This window comes from Orycteropus afer, unplaced genomic scaffold (assembly GCF_000298275.1).
Source record: "Orycteropus afer afer isolate SDZICR_OR568_19922 unplaced genomic scaffold, OryAfe1.0 scaffold00051, whole genome shotgun sequence".
In the NCBI taxonomy this organism is placed as follows: domain Eukaryota; kingdom Metazoa; phylum Chordata; class Mammalia; order Tubulidentata; family Orycteropodidae; genus Orycteropus; species Orycteropus afer.
Window position 1 is genome coordinate 731994 of NW_006921638.1, and position 19466 is coordinate 751459.

General features: G+C 36.4%; 1 protein-coding gene across 1 annotated transcript in view; it reads right to left on the reverse strand.

Annotated features, from left to right (window-relative positions):
- The window catches only part of HEATR5A (HEAT repeat containing 5A), a 174357-nt gene that overhangs the window by 145604 nt on the left and 9287 nt on the right, over positions 1–19466 (reverse strand). Inside the window, exons 2-5 of the mRNA XM_042780649.1 lie at positions 17835–18046; positions 16911–17019; positions 8862–9011; positions 7622–7796 (exon numbers count right to left, since the gene is read on the reverse strand). Coding sequence (XP_042636583.1) covers positions 7622–7796; positions 8862–9011; positions 16911–17019; positions 17835–18046 — 646 coding nt within the window. The remainder of the gene's footprint in view (positions 1–7621; positions 7797–8861; positions 9012–16910; positions 17020–17834; positions 18047–19466) is intronic.

A 19466-nucleotide genomic window follows, 5' to 3' on the forward strand; every position in this document is an offset into this window, starting at 1 on the left:
TTTTCCCAAATGCTCTGCAATTCTTAATGAAATTTATGTAAAATAACCATGTCCAATTTTTTAAATTCTCAAATGATTGTGCAGCTTTTATTATTTCCTCCACCTCTGAAGAAATCAAAGCTAAGTATTACTAAACTACTCAGTCAGCCTTTAGGCTATAATAGTTAAGAGGTCTTAGCCTGGGCAGGAATGTTTATGCTTACCATCAATTTGATATTGCTGAGTTTCTACCTTAAAGGGTTTATTATCCTCAAACCAACTAGATCCTTAACAAAAAAAAGGTACCATTTTTTCCCCTTTTATTCTTCTTCTGAAAAATGATGGTCATAAGCTCTGATGCTCATAGACTTCAGCCACATAGCAGTGGAGAAATAAAATAGTTTATGTTAAACTAAGTTAGTTATGAACAAAGAATCCAATGATGAATTTTAAAAAGGGGATAACCATCTGAGACCAATGAAAATCTATCTTGACATATGGAATAGAAACATTAGTAGGAAGAAAACAAGTACAAAATCCATGCCCTATGGATCATAAATTCTAGGAAAAAGAGACAATAAAAAACAATAAATAACGAAACATATAGTACATTATACAGTGATTAAGAGTCACAGAGAAAACAGAACAGGGTAAATGAGGTCAGGAGTACTGAGGCAGAAGGGCAAGTGTTTTAGATTTTAAATAGTATCATTAAGTTAAGCCTCACTGAGAGAGTATTTGCATGCCGTTTGAGGGTAGTGAGGCAATTAGCCTCTGTTATCTGGAGAGAACTGTTTTAAGCAGAGGAAACAGCTACAGAAAAAAGGCTTGATGCTTAGTGTGCTCAAGCACAGCAATGTGGAGGCAGCTATGGAGAGGTCTAGCAGGAGAGGCTAGAGTGCAAGGATAAGATAGATGACATAAGACTTTGTGCTGCTGATGTTAGGTGCTGCTGAGTCAGTGCCAATTCAAAGCAACCCTAAGTACAACAGAACAAATACTGCCCAGTGCTAGGACCTTGCAGAGTGTTTAAACAGTATGAGTGAAATGAGGAGCCAGTAGAGGACTTTGAGCAGGGGAGTGACAGAATCTATCACTCTGCTGTTGTGTTTTGTTGACAGACTATAAAAAACAAATTCACTGCTATCGAGTTGTTTCTGACTCACAGTGACCCCCCCTTAGGTTTCTCTGAGGCAGTATCTCTACGGAAGTAGACTGCACAGTCTTTCTTCTGAGGACTGGCTGGTGGGTTTGAAGCGCCTGCCTTCTGGTTAGCAGCAAAATGCTTTAGGTACTACACCACCTGAGCACCTATGTTGTTGTTGTTATGGGCCAGAGTCAGACCCGACTCATAGTGACCCCTCCTTGGGTTTTTGAGGCAGTATCACTACAGAAGTAGATTGCCCAACCTTCCTTCCGAGGAGTGGCTGGTGGGTTTGAACCGCCAGCCTTCTGGTTAGCAGTCAAGTGCCTTAGGTACTATGCTACCAGAGCTCTTATAGAGGGTGGCAAACGTAGAAGTAGGAAGATGGATGAGGAGAAATTTAATAATTCAGTTAAGAGATGACGGTGCCTTAGATTAAGAAATTTCAGTGCAGTGCATGGAAACTGGAGACATATATATATATATAAATTTTAAAGCTTTTTACTAGAAAAAATGGAAATTACAGAACATTTGCAATAGTAAAAAGAAATCCCATATACCTTTCATCTAGATTTACCATTTTTATCACTCTTTTATATATCTTTGATACTGACTTCATATATGTGTTTGTGTATATATATATGTATGTGTATATATATATTTCTTATTAAACCATTTGAAAGTTGCACACATGAAGACCCTTAGCCCATAATACTTCATCATGTATTGTCTAAGGCCAGATGGTCTCTTATCCAACCAGTGTATTATATCACATTAATAAAATCTAATACTAATAGAATATTATTTAATATGCAATCCAAAGACAAATTTCACCAATGTGCTTTACATTTATAGCAAATGTTTTGTCCAAGTTAGGATTATGTATTACATTTAACCACCATGCTTTAGTGTCCTTTAAAATATTAGCATAGCCTTTCTTTGCCTTCATGATATAAGTATTTTTTGAAGAATACATGTATGGCCAGTTGTTTTAATAGAATAGACCTCAACTGAGTAACTGAGTATGTCTGGTATTTCCTTAGAATTTTTGGCAGGAAAAACTGCATAAATGATGTTGTATGCGTCTCAGTACATAACATCAAAACACTGAAAGGCATAGTGTCAGTCTATCCCTACTATTTACATGACTGACATTAACTTTGAAAACTAGAATAAAGTGGGTTTGTCAGGTTTCTCCACCATAAGATTACTGTTTTCCTTTGTCATTGCTATGTAATCTGCATAGTGATACTTCAAGATTGCACAAATATCCTATAATCTATCAAACTTACATCCAAGGGTCTACTGATGAATCTTAACTGCATAAATTATTACAATAATTGCAAAAATAATCATTTTCTAAAGATCATTCCTTCTATATTTATTAGTTGGCATTCTATTGTGATAAAGAACTTTCCATTACTCCTTTTTATTTACTTTCCATATATACTCTTAGCTTCTTTTTTTATTGATTAGGCTATAAAGCATTTGTCATTAATTATTTTGATTCTAATACTGTCCTGGGCTTGCCTAGTGGCAGTCTCTTCTGAAAACTGACCAGTGGAAGCTCCTTACTTTTTGGCAAAACAAGGTGTTCCGAGGCTCATCTTGGACTTGGCTTCCCCAGAGCAAAATTTAGCCATTTCTCAAAGGAGTTCAGGTTCTGGATGTATATAAGATAGTCAAGAGGATTAGAAGCTGGATGTGAGAGAAACAGAAAAGTCAAGGATGGCATCAAGGAGTTTTGGTTTGAACAACTGGAAGGATGGTGCTGTGATAAATGTAGAGGAGCAGGACCATAAGTAGAGTATGTCTGTATATATGTGAGAGAGGAGCAATAAAGATACTTCAAACAAGCTTGAAATATCAAGCAGATGTCTGAATAGAGGTGCCAAATGGACAGCTGAATATGAGAGTCTGGTATCCAAGAGAGAAGTCTGGGCTAAAAATATAAACCAAAGAATACCTATAAAGGGTATTTAAGTTATGAGAATGGATAAGATCACCAAGCGAGTGAACATACACAGAAAGAACAGAGAACCAAGTAATAGGCCATGAGGCATTCCTCCATGTTAAGATTAGGAATCAGCAAAGAAGACTGTACAGGAATACCTAGTGAGGAAGAAGGAAAACCACTGAGCCTGAGGTCCTAAAAGTTAGGGGAAAAAACAATCTGAAGGAAGACCAACTGAGTTAAATACTGCTGAAAGGTCAAGTAAGGTGACTCAGAATAACCCACTGATTTTAGCAATACTAAATACAAGAACTTCATTTATCATGACGCTGCTTCATGGTCCAGTTGTGAGGACTTTCATAGTCTTTGATCTTCATCAGTAAATGCTTCAAGTCATCTTCACTTTCAGCAAGCAAGGTTGTGTCATCTGCATACTGCGGGTTATGAATGGTTCTTCCTCCAATGCTGATGCTGCTATCTCCTTTATACAGTCCAGCTTCTTGGATTATTTCCTCAGCATACAAACTGAATAAGTATGATGAACAGATATAACTCTGATACACACTCTTCCTGATTTTAAACCATGCAGTATCCTCTTGTACTGTTCAAATGATAGCCTCCTGTTGTGTGTACAGGTACCTCGTGAGCACAATTAAATGTTCTGCAACTCCCATTCTTTGCAATGATATCCATAATTTGTTATGATCCACACAGTCAAATGTCTTTGCATCGTGAGTAAAACACAGGTAGACATCTTTCTGATATTTTTTGCTTTCAGCTAAGATCCATCTGACACCAGCAATGATATTCCCTACTCCCTATTCTCTTCTGAATCCAGCTTGAATTTCTGGAAGTTCCCTGTCAATACACTGCTGCAACTGTTTTTGAATCATCTTCAGCAAGATTTACTTGCATGTGACATTAATGATATGGTTCAATAATTTCCACATTCGGTTAGATCACCTTTCTTTGGAATGGGCACAAATATTGATCTCTTCCAGTCAACTGGCCAAGTAGCTGTCTTCCATGTTTCTTGGCATAAACGGGTAAGTGCTTCTACCACTACATCTGTTTTCTGAAACATCTCAATGGGTATTCTATCAATTCCTGGAGTCCTGTTCTTCACCAATTCCTTCAGTGTAGCTTGGACTTCTTCCTTCAAAACCACTGGTTCTTGATTATATGCTACCTCCTGAAATAGTTAGATACTGACCAATTCTTTTTGAACAGTGGCTCTGTGTATTTTCCCCATCTTTTTATACTCCCTGCATTGTTCAGTATTTTGCCTGTAGAATCCATCAATATTGCAACTTGAGGTCCAATTTTTTCTTCACTTCTTTCAGCTTAAGAAATACCTGAAGTTGTCAGGGATTTCATTTTACTTGGATCCACAATCAACACTCACAGAAGCAGTAGTCAAGGAATGAGATCATTGTATTACACTGGGCAAATCTGCTGCAAAAGTGTTAAGAAGCAAAGATGTCTCTTTGAAGACTAAGGTGCACCTAAAGCAAGCCATGGTATTTCCAATCGCCTCATATGCATATGAAAGATAGACAATGAATAAGGAAGACTGATGAAAAGTTGATGCCTTTGAATTGTGGTATTAGTAGAGAGTACTGAAAATACCATGGACTGCCAGAAGAACAAACATATCTGTCCTGGAAGAAGGACAGCTGGAATGCTCCTTGGAAGAGTGAATGACCAGACTCAGTCTCACCTACTTTGGTCATGCTGTCAGAAGGGATCATTCCATGGAAAAGGATATCATGCTTGGCAAAGTAGAGGATCAGCAAAAAAGAGGAAGGCCCTCAACAAGATGGACTGACACAGTGGCTGCAAAGATGGGCGCAAACTTAGGAAGGATTTTAAGGACGGCACAGGACTGGGCAGTGTTTCATTCTGGAGTACATAGTATTACTATGAATCAGAGCTAACTCGATGGCACCTTACAACAATGAAGCATAAGAACTTAAGTTCCATATTGGCACAGGATTTTGTCTATTTTTTTCCATAAAAGGAGTAAGCACTCATAAATGAACAAATGGATATGGATATCACTGGTAACTTTTATAATAATAGTTTTGGTGGAATGTTTAGGAAAAACCCCAACTGAAATGAGTTTGAATGATATGGGAGGAGAGGAATTAAAGACAATGAGTATCAAGAACTCTTCTGAGAAATTTTGCTGCAAAGGGAAGAAGAGAAATGAGGCTCTGGATGGCTGAGGATATAAAGGTACAAGATTTTTTTTTTTTTTTTTTTTAAGAAGGAAGAAATAAAAGTGTGTGTATGCTGTAGGGAATAATCTCAGAGGGAGAGGAAAATTGATATAGAAGAGGGGAGACTTCCTACAACAATGTCATTCAACAGGTGAGACTCTAATATGCACTGAAAGGACTGGCTTTAATAGGAAACCAGATAATTCATTTTGGTAACAGCAGAAAAGTCACAGAGCACATGGATACAGATGCTGGTAGGTAAATAGATGTTGTAGGTGAAGTCTATGAAACATAGGCTATTAAATGAAAGTGAGATGGGGAAAGAGGTTTGAAGTGAGAAAAAGGTGTAAAATAGTCAATTAGGAAAGTGGGAAAGGGAATGGACTAGGAAAATACAGTATGACTGCCAGACAGCGTTAAGGTACATGATCAGGAATTAATTTCAAAGAATACATAAATCCTTGGCAACTTCTCTCAATGTCAGGAAAAAGTCCATACTCAATCTCTGCTTTTTAAGTGCTTTAGTATGACATACCGGCTAACTGAAGTCTATTAGTTTTACTAGGAAAACCATTCCAATTCTTTACCTTATAATCTTTACATATTGTGGTTGAGTTATATAAACCACTACCATAGTTATTAAGCAATGTGGCACTATGTTGTCAACTCTTAGTGACTACTCAAGAAAAACAAACAATGATATCTAGACCACTTTTCAGTTGTAGAAAAATGATTATAATACAATTCAAACTTAACAGACGATAACAGAATTTCTAACAAAAGATTAAGCCAAAGTTTTTTAGTGTGGGTGAAAATATTCTTCATTATATTAAGTTGGACTACAAAATCCTAGTATTAGTTTAATGCTATTCTATGGGAGGCCTTAGTGTAAATATTATTCATATTTATTATGAAATTCTACATTTTAATTTTTTTTAATGCACAACTATAAGCCAGTGCCAATGATACAATTTTGGAAACGACCAATTCACATTTTTAAGAGGGTTTAATTGAACATACTTTCAATTTCCTTAGTCACTTAAGACTTAAAACATCTTAAATACTCCAACTCTTTTTTTTTTTCTTTGTTACAGGTTGAGTTTCTTTGTGGCTCCCTTCACCTCTCAATATAAAAAAAGACTCTAAGTGAGTTTCAAGATTAAAAGAATCACAATAAAACAATCTTGTACATTTTAAAACAACAGGTCTCAATTGGAGATAAGCAGGATCACCTATACTCTCTCATCTCTGATTGACAAACTGCTTTAGAAAAAAAACTAGAATCCTCCTTTACATAGCAATGAAACATTTCTATCTAGACCAATGTATCTCAAACTTTAATGTGCATACAAAGTATCTGGAGATCTTATTAAAATGAGAATTTTTATTGAGTGGGGCCTGAGTTTTTGCATTTCTTATAAGCTCCTAGATGATAACAGTGCTGCTATTTGAGGATGTTTGAGGAGTAAAGTACTACAAAACAATCACAATTTAATTTTTGTGACAGAGTTTAATGTTTGGAAAAAGATAAAATGAGCTTTCCATATTGATTAGTGTCTTTTATATATATATATATATATATATATATATATATATACACACACACACTATAGGTTGCTTTTAGTTGCCATAGAGTTGATTCTCATGCATGGCAACCCTAAGTATGCAGAATGGAACTGCTTCAAGGTTATGACCTTTAAGAAGCAGATCACTATGACTATATTCCAAGACACGTCTGGGTGAATTTGAACAACCAACCTTTTGGCTAGCAGCTGAGTGCTTAACTGTTTGCACCACTCAGGGACTCCTACATTATAGATTAAACCCAAGCAAAATCCCTTGTTTACAAAGAATACTCCATCCTTATGTCTAGACATGTACAAACAAGAAATAAAAACAAAGCAAACTGTCCAAATATAGTAAATTGCATGTATCTGTTCTTTGGAATAATCTACCCATTGCTTTCTTATACTAACCAAGAAAATGGCAAGCCAAATAGTATATAAACTTAAGCTGCTTAAAAGAAATTCTCAACATTTACATAGTTTTCCTATTGGATAACATCTCATAGTCTACATTTTAAAATGGCCCATAACATAACTCGGTAAAACACACAATTTGTTTTTTTCCCAAATTTTGTACTGACTTGTTTGAGAACAGATTCTTAGGACCTAAAGCAATGTGTACACATGAGATTGGTTTATAGCCTATCTCTTTTCAAAAGTAATAAGGAGTAGCAATAAACATTTGCAGATATGTTTGTTTAAATCAACTGGGAAAAAATTACTAAAGACTTTCTAAAAGGTATTACATGAATTTTACCTGCTCCTGGATGTACAGAAATTACAGCTTTAGCCAATACTGTGCCCAGCAGCTTTGAAACAGAAATTCGCACATCGTAATTGGAACCTTCAAAGGACTTAAAACATAGTGTGGCCACACTGTCCAGGTCCGTGCTCCACATAAAGACAGCCTCATTCTGAAGTTCAAGGAGACACTACTCAATTGAGAAAACAGATTAGTAAAAAACAAAATATAAATGTCAGACTCACATCTATATAAGCTAATAGAAACTATTAAGGTCTAACACAAGTAATATATAAAATCAAAGTATCTAAAAAATTATTGTAGGGACAATGGAACATTTACTAAACATAATAAAGATTTACTACATAAGGCAATGGACCCACAAAGGGGTGCTGGTGGGAGACCCATTTGTAGCTCAGAAGGCTATAAAAAATGAATAATCTGTTGGCTATGAACAAAAGTGAGGAAAATCCCAATAGAGAAAAACAGCTTTACTGTACTATCAAACCAAGTAATTATCCTTAGAAGACCTGATTAAAAACAAAACAAATCACTTTAAAACAAAAATTAAGCCTTACATGTAGATTTTAGGAGCTTTGGTGGCGCAGTGCCTAAGGCATCTGACTGCTAACCAAAAGGTTGGCAGTTTTCTGCAGAAGGAAAACCGAGCAATGTACTTCCACAAAGACTTACTGCCTCGGAAGCCCAATGAGGGCTGCTAGGAGTTGGAATGGACTCCATAGCAGTGGGTTTGGTTTTTTACGTAGATTTTAGTTTTCACAATTAAAGAAAGGAAGTATAATAGAGAACTGTTGTTGTTGTTGTTGTTATGTGCCGTCGAGTCAAACCCGACTCATGGCGACCCCTCCTTGGGTTTCCGAGGCAGTATCACTACAGAAGTAGGATTGCCCAACCTTCCTTCCGAGGAGTGGCTGGTGGGTTTGAACCGCCAGCTGTCTGGTTAGCAGGCAAGTGTCTTAGCCACTATGCTACCAGAGCTCCTAATAGAGTACTAAGAGGCAGGAAACTTGAACTCCCACCTTCTGACAATGTGTTTCAAACTACCAGAAGCAGCTTGGGAAATCCACATAACTCTCTGGGGCTCAGTTTATTTATGTTAAAATGACATAGTTAGTACTAGCTGCTTGCCAAGGCTGTAGTTTTAAGATCACAGAACTGTTACTAATACTTCACAGGAATAAAATTATTTCATTCTTTCATATGAATTTTTATAAAGTCTGTTTATAAATTTTACCTTTGCAGCAGCACAACGAACTGCCATGGATCTATCTGTTAAGCAAGATCTAGCAGCTTTATAAACATCCCTGTGGCAAGGTGCAGCAGCAGCTCCTAGTCCATTCAATATATTCTGCAGACTTAACATAATCTCATATCGACCTTGAGACTACCCACAGAGAGAAAAAAAGAAAAGTATTTTAAATGAAGAAAACCAAAACAAAATCCCACTGTGAAGAATAGCATGAAGCACTGATCTTTATCTCACATATTAGAGAAATATTCAGCTTTTTGTACATACTAAGCAACTCATTCTGACATCAAGAAATAGTAACAGTTGCTTGAAGTGTTTATAATTTGAAAAATCTTATTTCAATATAAAGCCAATTTCACAGAGTTGATGTGGATTAAATGAAGTTATATGAAAAGCACTTAGCACAAAATTTATATCTTGATAAGCATTCAATAAATGGTTACTATAAAATGAAGAATCACTTGTCTATCAGTTTTTTGTACTGTGGTGGCTTGCATGTTGCTGTGTGGCTGGAGGCTATGCCACTGGTATCTGAAACACCAGAGGGCCGGCCACCCATGGTGGATAGGTTTTAGTGGCGCTTTCAGACTAAGACAGTCTGGGAAGAAGGAAGGGGTCATCCACTTGTGAAAAACTTGGCCACTGAAAACCTTATGAATAGCAGTGAAACACTGTCTGACACATTAGTAGACAACTCTATGAAAGAGTCATGAAACATTCTCTGATACAGTGCCCAAGGATGACCCCTCAGGTTAGAAGGCACTCAAAATATGATTAGGGAAGAGGTGCCTCTCCAAAGTAGAGTTGACTTTAATGGTGTGGATGGAGTAAAGCTTTCAGGACCTTCATTTGCTGATGGGGCATGACTCAAATTGAGAAGAAACATCTGCAAGCACCCAGTAACAATCCGAAAATGGAATGTATGAAGTATAAATCTAGGAAAATTAGAAGTTCTCAAAAATGAAATGGAATGCATAAAGATTGAAATCCTAGGCATCAGTGAACTGAAATGGACTGGTATTGACCATTTTGAATGAGATAATCATACGATCTACTACGCTGGGAGTGACAAACTGAAAAAAAATGGCGCTGAATTCATTGTTACAATGAGCAGCTCTCAAGATCCATCGTGAAGTACAATGCTGTCAGTGATAGGATAATATCCAGTCGCCTACAAGGAAAACCAATTAATATGTCTATTATTCAAAATTTATGCACCAACCACTAATGTCAAAGACAAAGAAATTGAAGAATTTTTTTTTTTTTTTACCATCAACTTCTGCAGTCTGAAGTTCATTAAACATGCAATCACAACATGCATTGGTAATTACTGCTGACTGGAATACAAAAGTTGGAAAGGGAGGATTAGTATTTGGAAAATATGGCCTTGGGGACAGAACAACAGTAAAGATCACATGATAGAATTTTGCAAGACCAACACCTTATTCATTGCAAATACAACTGAGACTATACCCATGGACCATGACAGATGGAATTCACAGGAATCAAATAGACTGTATGTGTGGAAAGAGACGATACAGAAGCTTAATACTAACAGTCAGACTAACTATGGGGCCAACTGTGGAACAGATCACAATTGCTCATATTCAAGTTCAAGCTGAGGCTGAAGAAAATGAAAGCAAGTTCACAGCAGCCAATGTACAATTTTGAACATATTCCACTTGAATATAGATACCATTTCAAAAAGCAGTTTGATCCAATGAACACTAATGACCAAAGACCAGATGAGTTGTGGGATGATACCAAGGACACTGTATGTGAAGAAAGCAAAACTCTGTAAAAAGACAGGAAAGGAATAAAAGACCAAAATGGATGTCAGAAGAGATGCTGAAACTTACTCTTGAATGGAGAGTAACTAAAGTAAATGAAAGAAATGATACATGAAAGAGCTGAACAGAGGATTTCAAAGGATAGCTCGAGAGGACAAGGTAAACAATCATTATGAAATGTGTAAAGACCTGGAGTTGTTGTTAGGTTGCCATCAAGTGATCTCCGATTCATAGTGACCTCATGTACAGCAGAATGAAACACTGCCTGGTCCTGCGCCAGCCCTACAATCTTTGCTATACCTGAGCCCATTGTTGCACCCACTGTGTCAATCCATCTCATTGAGGGCTTTCCCCTTTTTTGTTGTCCCTCCACTTTGCCAAGCATGATATCCTTCTCTAGGGAATAGTCCCTTCTTACAACATGACCAAAGTAGGTGAGACCAAGTCTGGCCATTTTTGCTTCCAAGGAGCATTCCGGCTGCACTTCTTCCAGGATGGATTTGTTAGTTCTTTTAGCAGTCCACGATACTCTCAGCATTCTTCACCAACACCACAACTCCAAAGTATTAACTCTTCTTCGGTCTTCCTGTTTCACTGTCCAGCTCTCACATGCATATGAGGCTATTAAAAATACCATGGCTTGTGTCAAGTGCCCCTTAGTCTTCAAGGGAACATCTTTGCTCTTCAGCACTTGAAACCTTTGCAGATTTGCCCAATGCTATATGATGTCTAATATCTTGACTGCTGCTTCCACTGGTGTTGATTGTAGAACCAAGTAATATGAAGTCTTTGACAACTTCAATCTTTTCTCCACTTATCATGATGCTGCTTACTGGTCTCACTGTGAGGATTTTTGTTTTCATTATATTGAGGTATAATCCATGCTTCGGACTGTATTCTTCAATCTTTATCAGTAAATGTTTCAAGTCATCCTCACTTTCAGCAAGCAAAACTGTGTCATCTACATAATGCAGGTTGTTAATGAGTCTTCCTCCAATTCCGATGCCACGCTCTTCTTCATATAGTCCAGCTTCTCAGATTATTTGTTAAGCATGCAGATTAAGTATGGTGAAAGGATACAATCCTGATGCACTCCCTTCCTGATTTTAAACCATGCAGTTTCCCCTTGCTCTGTTCAAATGACAGCCTCCTGGTCTACGTACAAGTTCCTCATAAGCATGATTAAGTGTTCTGGAGTGCTCATTCTTCTCAAATCCAGAATTTGTTATGATCCACACAATCAAATGTCTTTGCAGTCAATAAAACACCTTTCTGGTATTCTCTGCTTTGAGCCAAGATCCATCTGACATAAGCAATGATATCTCTCATTCCACATCCTCTTCTGAATCCAGCCTGCACCTCTGGAAGTTCTCTTTCAATATACTGCTCCAACCACTTTTGAATTATCTTCAGTAAGATTTTACTTGTGCATGGTACTAATGATACTGTTCAGTAATTTCCACATTCTATGGGATCACCTTTCTTTGGAATGGGTACAAATACCGATCTTTTCCAGTCAGTTGGCCAGGCACTTGTCTTCCAAATCTCTTGGTATAGTGAGCGTCTCTAGTATGGCATCCGTTTGTTGAAACATCTCAATGGGTATCCTGTCAATTCCTGGAGCCTTGTTTTTCACCACTTCCCTCAGTGCAGCCTCAACTTCTTCTTTCAATACCAGTAGTTCTTGATTAAATGCCACCTTCTGAAATGGATGAACATTGAAGAGTTCTTTTTGGTACAGCAATTCTGTATGTTTCTTCCATCTTCTTTTGATGCTTCCTGCATCATTCAATATAGTGCCCTTAGAATCTTCCAATATTGCAACTCGAGGCTTAAATTTCCTCTTCAGTTCTTTCAGTTTGAGAAATGCTGAGTATGTTCTTCCCTTTTGGCTTTCCAACTCATGTCTTTGTACATTTCATTATAATAACTGACTATGTCTTCTTGAGCTGTTTTGAAATCTTCTGTTAGCACTTTGATCTTGTCACTTCTTCCATTTGCTTTAGCTACTCTCCATTCAAGGGCAAGTTTCAGAGTCTCTTCTGACATCCATTTTGCTCTTTTCTTCCTTTCCTGTCTTTACAATGACCTTTTGCTTTCCTCAAGGATGATGTTCTTGATGTCATCCCACAATTCCTCTAGTTTTCAGTCACTGGTGTTCAATGCATCAAACCTGTTCTTTAAATGTTCTCTAAATTCAGGAGGGATATAATCATGGTCATATTTTGGCTTTCATGGACTTGTTTTAATTGTCTTCAATTTGAACTTGCATATGAGCAGTTGATGGTCTGTTCCACATCAGTTCTTGGCCTTGTTGTGGCTGAAGGTGTTGAGTTTCTCCATCGCCTCTTGCCACAGATGTAATCAATCTGATTCCTGTGTATTCCATGTGGTGAAGTCCGCGTGTACAGCCGCCATTTGTGTTGCTGAAAAAAGATATTCAGGATGAGTAAGTCATTGGTCTTGCAAAATTCTATCACACGATCTCCAGCATTATTTTTATCTCCAAGGCCAAATTTTCCAACTACCAGCGATTCTTCGTTTCCAACTTTGCATTCCAGTCACCAGTGATAATGAGCACATCTTAATTGCATGTTTGGCCAATTTCAGACTGCAGAAGTTGGTAAAAATTTTCAATTTCCTCATCTTTACCTTTGGTGGTGGGTGCGTAAATTTGCATAACAGTATTATTAACTGGCTTTCCTTGTAAGTGTATAGATATTATTCTATCATGGACAGCATTGTACTTCAGGATAGATTTTGAAATATTCTTTGTAACGATGAACGCTATGCCATTCCTCTTCAATTTGTCATTCCCAGCATAGTAGATATGGTTATCTGATTCAGAAAGGCCGAAACTGGTCCATTTCAGCTCACTAATGCCTAAGATACCAATCTTTCTGCATTCCAATTTATTTTTGACAACTTCTGATTTTCCTAGATTCATACTTTGTACATTCCATGTTCTGATTATCAATGGATGTTTGTAGCTGTTTCTTCTCATATTGAGTTGTGCCACTATAGCATGGTGGGCCCAAAAGCTCTACTTTATCCACATCAAGGTAGGTTCTATTCCGATGAGCCAGCTCTTTCTCAGTCATATTTTGAGTGTCTTCCAACCTGAGGGGCTCATCTTCTGGCACTGTTTTGGACAATGTGTCAGAGCTACTCATAAAACTTTCCAGTAATACATCAGACAGTGTTTCACTACTATTCATAAGGTTTTCACTGGCCAATTCTTTGAGAAGTGGATGGACTCTTTTCTTCCAAGTCTGTCTCAGTCTGGAAGTTCCACTGAAACTGGTCCACCATGGGCACCCCTGCACAGCCTTCAGCCTCAAAACAACACACAAGCCACCACAGTACGACAAACCAATAGACATATTTGCCTCCCTTAGTTGTTCCAACTGCTCCACTCACTTCTTGGGCTACCCCCTACCTGTTTCTGCTGGCCAAACTGTCTACAGTTGCTCCCTGCTGCCTGGGGGCTATGCCCCGACCTGCCTTACCTGTCCCCAAAAGGGAAGATCATGCTAAGCATTGCTCAAGCTGAAAGGAAAAAAGCTGCACCTTGAAGAAAAGAGTCAACCCTTGAGGTGCAGTATTTAAGGACTGATTCTATGGGTAAAATATTGAATGACACAGGAAACATCAAAAGAAGATGGAAATAATATACAGAGTCACTGTACTAAAAAGAACTGGTTGATATTCAGCCATATCAGGAGGTAGCATATAATCAAGAACCAATAGCTCTGAAGGAGGAGTTCAAGCTGAACTGAAGGCACTGGCAGCAAACAAGGCTCCAGGAATGGATGGAATATCAACTGAGATGTTTCAACAAACAGATGCAATGCTGGAAGTGTTCACTCATCTATGCCCAGAAATACAGAAGACAGCTACCCAGTCAGCTGATTGGAAAAGATCCATATTGGTGCCCACTCCAAAGAAAGGTGACCCAACAAGAATGTGGAAATCATCAAATATTATCACACATAAGTACAATTTTGCTGAGGATTATTTGAAAAATGGTTACAGCAGTACATTGATAGGGAACTTCCAGAAATTCAAGCTGGATTCAGAAGAGGACATGGAATGAGGGCTATCACTGCTGATGTCAGCTGGATCTTGGCTGAAAACAAAGAATACCAGAAAGATGTTTACCTGTGTTTTATTGACTACGCAAAGGCATTCAACTATGTGGATCATAACAAATTATGGATAATACTATGATGAATGGAAATTGCAGAACACTTAACTTGGCTCATGAAGAACCTGTACATAGACCAAGACACTCAAACAGAAGAAGGGGATACTAAATGGTTTGAAATCAGGAAGGTTGTATCCTTTCACCATACTTATTTCATCTGCATGCTGGGCAAATAATCCAAAAAACAGAATTATATGAAGAACACAGCATCAGGAATGGGCGAAGACTCATTAACAACCTTGGATCTGCAGATGACACAACCTTGTTTGCTGTGAAAAAGACTTGAATCACTTCCTCATGAAGATCAAAGACTACAACTTTCAGTATGGATTACACCTCAACATAAAGAAAATAAAAATCTTTACAACTAGACCAATAAGCAAAATCATGATGAACGGAGAAAATATTGAGGTTGTCAAGGATTTAATTTTACATGAATCCACAATCAACTCCCATGGAAGCAGCAGTCAAGAAATCAAATGACGTACTGTATTGGGCAAATCTGCAAAAAGCATCTTTCATGTGTTAAACAATAAAGATATCATTTTAAGGACTAAGGTACACCTAGCCTAACCCACTATATTTTCAACTGCCTCAAATGCATGTGAAAGGTGGACAATGAATAAAAAAGAATCAATGCCTTTGAATTATGATGCTAGCAAAAAACACGTAACACGGACTACCAGAAGAATGAACAAATCTGTCTTGGAAGAAGCACAGTCAGAATACTCCTTAGAAGAAAGGATGGTGAGACTCTGGACATGTTACCAGGAGAGACGAGTTGCTGGGAAAGAACATCATGCTTGGAAAAGTAAAGGGTCAGTGAAAAAGACAAAAGACACTTAACAAGATGGAATGACATCGTGATTGCAATAATGGGCTCAAACACAGCAATGACTTGTGAGGATGGTGCAGGATCAGGCAATATTTTGTTCTGTTGTACATGGGGTCTCTCTGAATCAGAATGGATTCAATGATACCTAATAACAATAACAACAACATTCTTCTTGAAACTTAATTGTTTTTACACTTGAATTTTCCCATGTTTATCTTGGTACTTTTAAAAAAATATGTAACTACCCACCATGTCTATAAAGTATTTCAGAGCTGTTTTTTAGACTATGTTTCTAAGTAAGGTATCCTTACATAGAAGGGTCATAGACTTTAAATTTTTGATATATAGATATACTGATTGGTAAAAATAAAGTTGGCAAGAGCTTACTTTATTTTGGAAGTCAAATGAATTTGGAGACAGGTAACAGTTATGTTGGAAAGCAAATGAAGTGATAGAATCCAGAATAAAGGGTCTTCCTCAGTAGTAAATGATGCAAACTAGTTAAGGATGATATGGGTGAGAACTTACTCTCCTGGCAATTCAAAGACCATTCAGATCTTAGTGCATACTTAAGTACTCTGTACCCTTTTCCATTCTGGTTATATTCCTTATCTCCTTTTGTTGCTGGTACAATAATTCACCCATCCATTGGTTATACAGTGATTACCAACTATGTGTCTGGGTTTCTGGTGATAAGCATTTGCTCTTGCACTAGTGACTAACACCAGATGTAAGGATTGTGCTAATGTGAAGAGAAGGAATAGAACTGTCAGGAAAATTTTAGTTTTTGCCCATTTGGGTTTATGTGAATATATGAAATTCCATCGTATTATTTATTTTCTAATAAGGAGTCAATAAACAAACTAAAAAAAATGTGGATCACTTAAATATTGCAGTTATGAATATATTTCTATATAAATTTGAGTATGATTTCTATATGTGAAGCTCTTTTAAGTGGTTAAGAAAGCTAAACATCTATAAAATGTTACCAAGATGACATGGTTACAGGAAATGGGAAGAGAGCTATTATATTATGGGGATTGCAATCAATGTCATAAAAGAAAATGTGTATGAACTGCTGTATAGAAAATGAATTTGCTCTGTAAACTTTTACCCAAATCACAATTTAAAAAAAGAAAGAAAAGAATACTCACCAAAAAATGCTACCATTTTATTCTTTATTTGAAATTATAGTTACTTACCTCTGCACTCTTCACAGCTTTAAGAATATTTCCAACTGTATCAGTGAAGGTGTTACCCAACAGTCTACCCAATTTCTTGTACAAGGAACCCAAACATACAACAGCAGCACTGAAACAACATTTAAATTAGAAATCAGTTATAACAACAAAATAGCAATAAAAAAATCTTAGAACATATAAAGGTGACTATTCGATTATAATTTTAAATGATAAAATTTTTCAAATCTACGGTTAAATACTAAGGTAGGATACTTGTTAAGTATCTAAAAATTGTACTTTCATATCCCCTCAACTATTTTAACAAAACAAAAATCTGTAAATATTTTAACAGAACTCAATTTCATGTACTATATAATCAAAGATGGACTTAAAGATAAAAGTTAAGAAAAATAAAAAAACAGTGTTCACATCAACTTTTAAGTCTAAAAACTTAATGAGATAATATATCCTGTAATAAGCTAAAAATTACACCAACCAAAATTTCTATAGGACTAGTATTACAGATACATAACTCTTTGCTTTCTCTAAAATAATAGGTGATAAAATTAACTGATTCCTATGGAGAGAGAAATGAAGCTGTTCTTTTTGTGATCTTATATGAGTATTTTTCTATATTTATCATGAATTTTCACCACCAAGAAGTACTAATCTAAAAGAACACTGAAATTGTAAAGATAGTAAAATACCTTTTTCTTAAATGTGCAACTATTAAAATTTTAGTGAGAAAATTCTGGATTCCAAATATAGATTTCAAATATGTCTAAAATACTTTTTAAAAGAACTGTTTCTCAGTCAATGGAAAGAGAATGAGTAAAACTATTTAGTTTCAAAATAACTATCAAATAGTATGTGCATTTTACAGAAAACATATGACAAGGAAGCACTATTTAGTTTTCTAGTCAGCTTTAATGTTTTAAAACTTACAGTTTAGTCGGAAGGTAACTTGGAGAATCATCTTTGCTACGAATAAGATCATTACATTTATCGATTGTCTCATAAACAGAGAATGTGTCTCCGATACTATAAAGAATAGCTAGATTTTTAGCAAGGAGTTTTCGCGTAGGAGGCCCTGGGGCATTATTCAACAAAGACAGAAGCTGTTGAACAATAGTCTTCTGTTTCTCCCTCACATCACTCTAGAAGGGAAGGTAACAAAATAAATAAATAAAAACAACAACAACAAAAAAACAACTCAAAGTCACAATAATTACATGGCTCTAATATGATTTTTCTTTCATATATTTAAGAACTTCCTAAAATAGCTCTAAGAACACAAATTACTTTGATTGAAAATTAAAATAATTGTGTAATTATGTGATCACCACCCCATATTAACACATAATTTCTTATGCCCTGCTGACATTGTCAAAAAATAAATTTTAGACTGCACTACGCTGAGAGCTCTGGTAGCATACTGCCTAAAACCTTTGACTGTTAACCAAAAGGCTGGCAGTTCAAACCCACCAGCCACTCCTCAAAAGAAAGACTGGATAACCTATTTCTGTAGAGATACCACCTCTGAAACCCAAGGAGGGGTCGCTATGAGTTGGAAACAATTTGATGGCAGTGAGGAGTCTCTGTGAAAAAAGATGAGGGCTCCATTTCTTCTGAATCCTTCCAATGTTTGAAAGGTAGAGAAAATTTCGACTTTAACTAGAGCTTCTTACCTATTAAGCCTTCCTTTCCCTATTTTTATATATTTGCATAAATGAGGCAGTAACCACAACCAGAGATGATCTTGTAATAGTTACCTATTTCACCTAGACCATTTTCAAAGCTTAGTGGAATATTTGTTTTCTTTTTGCAAGCTTCCACATATAAAAGCACCTATAAATAGCACCTATAATGTAGTCCTTTTATTTATCAGTTCTGAGAAAAAGGAATAGAGGATAGCATTACAAAGTTAATGGTATTTAGGTGCTGAGGCCTAAAATTCCATAATGAGATATTCGTTAATTAAGTGTATGGATTCAGTGTCCTATAATTCAAAATGTCTCTATGAGTAGTGCTTTTGCACCACTTTTGCATTACATATATGGTATTGTGATTATGTAGAAGAATGTCTTTATTTCTAGGTGATATATGCTAAAATATTTAGAAGTAAAATACTCTTTCAGATGGTTTAGTAAATCATTCAATCAAACAAAAAAATGACAAATTGTTAACTAGTGAATGTAGGTGAAGGGTATGAGTGGCCATTTTTCTTTTCTATATCCATTTCATGAGCTTTTTAATAAGGAACATTTATTCAAAGCCACTTCAATTCATATTCCCCTTAAAGTCATCACATATGTTTAAAAGTAAAACTCCTTCTGCCTTATTTAGCATTATACTACACCAGGGCTTCATGATATAGAGGAACACAAGGCAAAGAAGATAATGAAAAGGAAATCTGATAAGTGTGGTTTATAGTTAGTGTTTCATATATAAGTATTACCAAAAATAAAGGAGTCCTAGTGGCATATCATAGCTGTTGTCAGATGGATCTTGGCTCAAGGCAAAGAATACCAGAAAGAGGTTTACTTGTGTTTTATTGACTATGCAAAGGCATTTGAT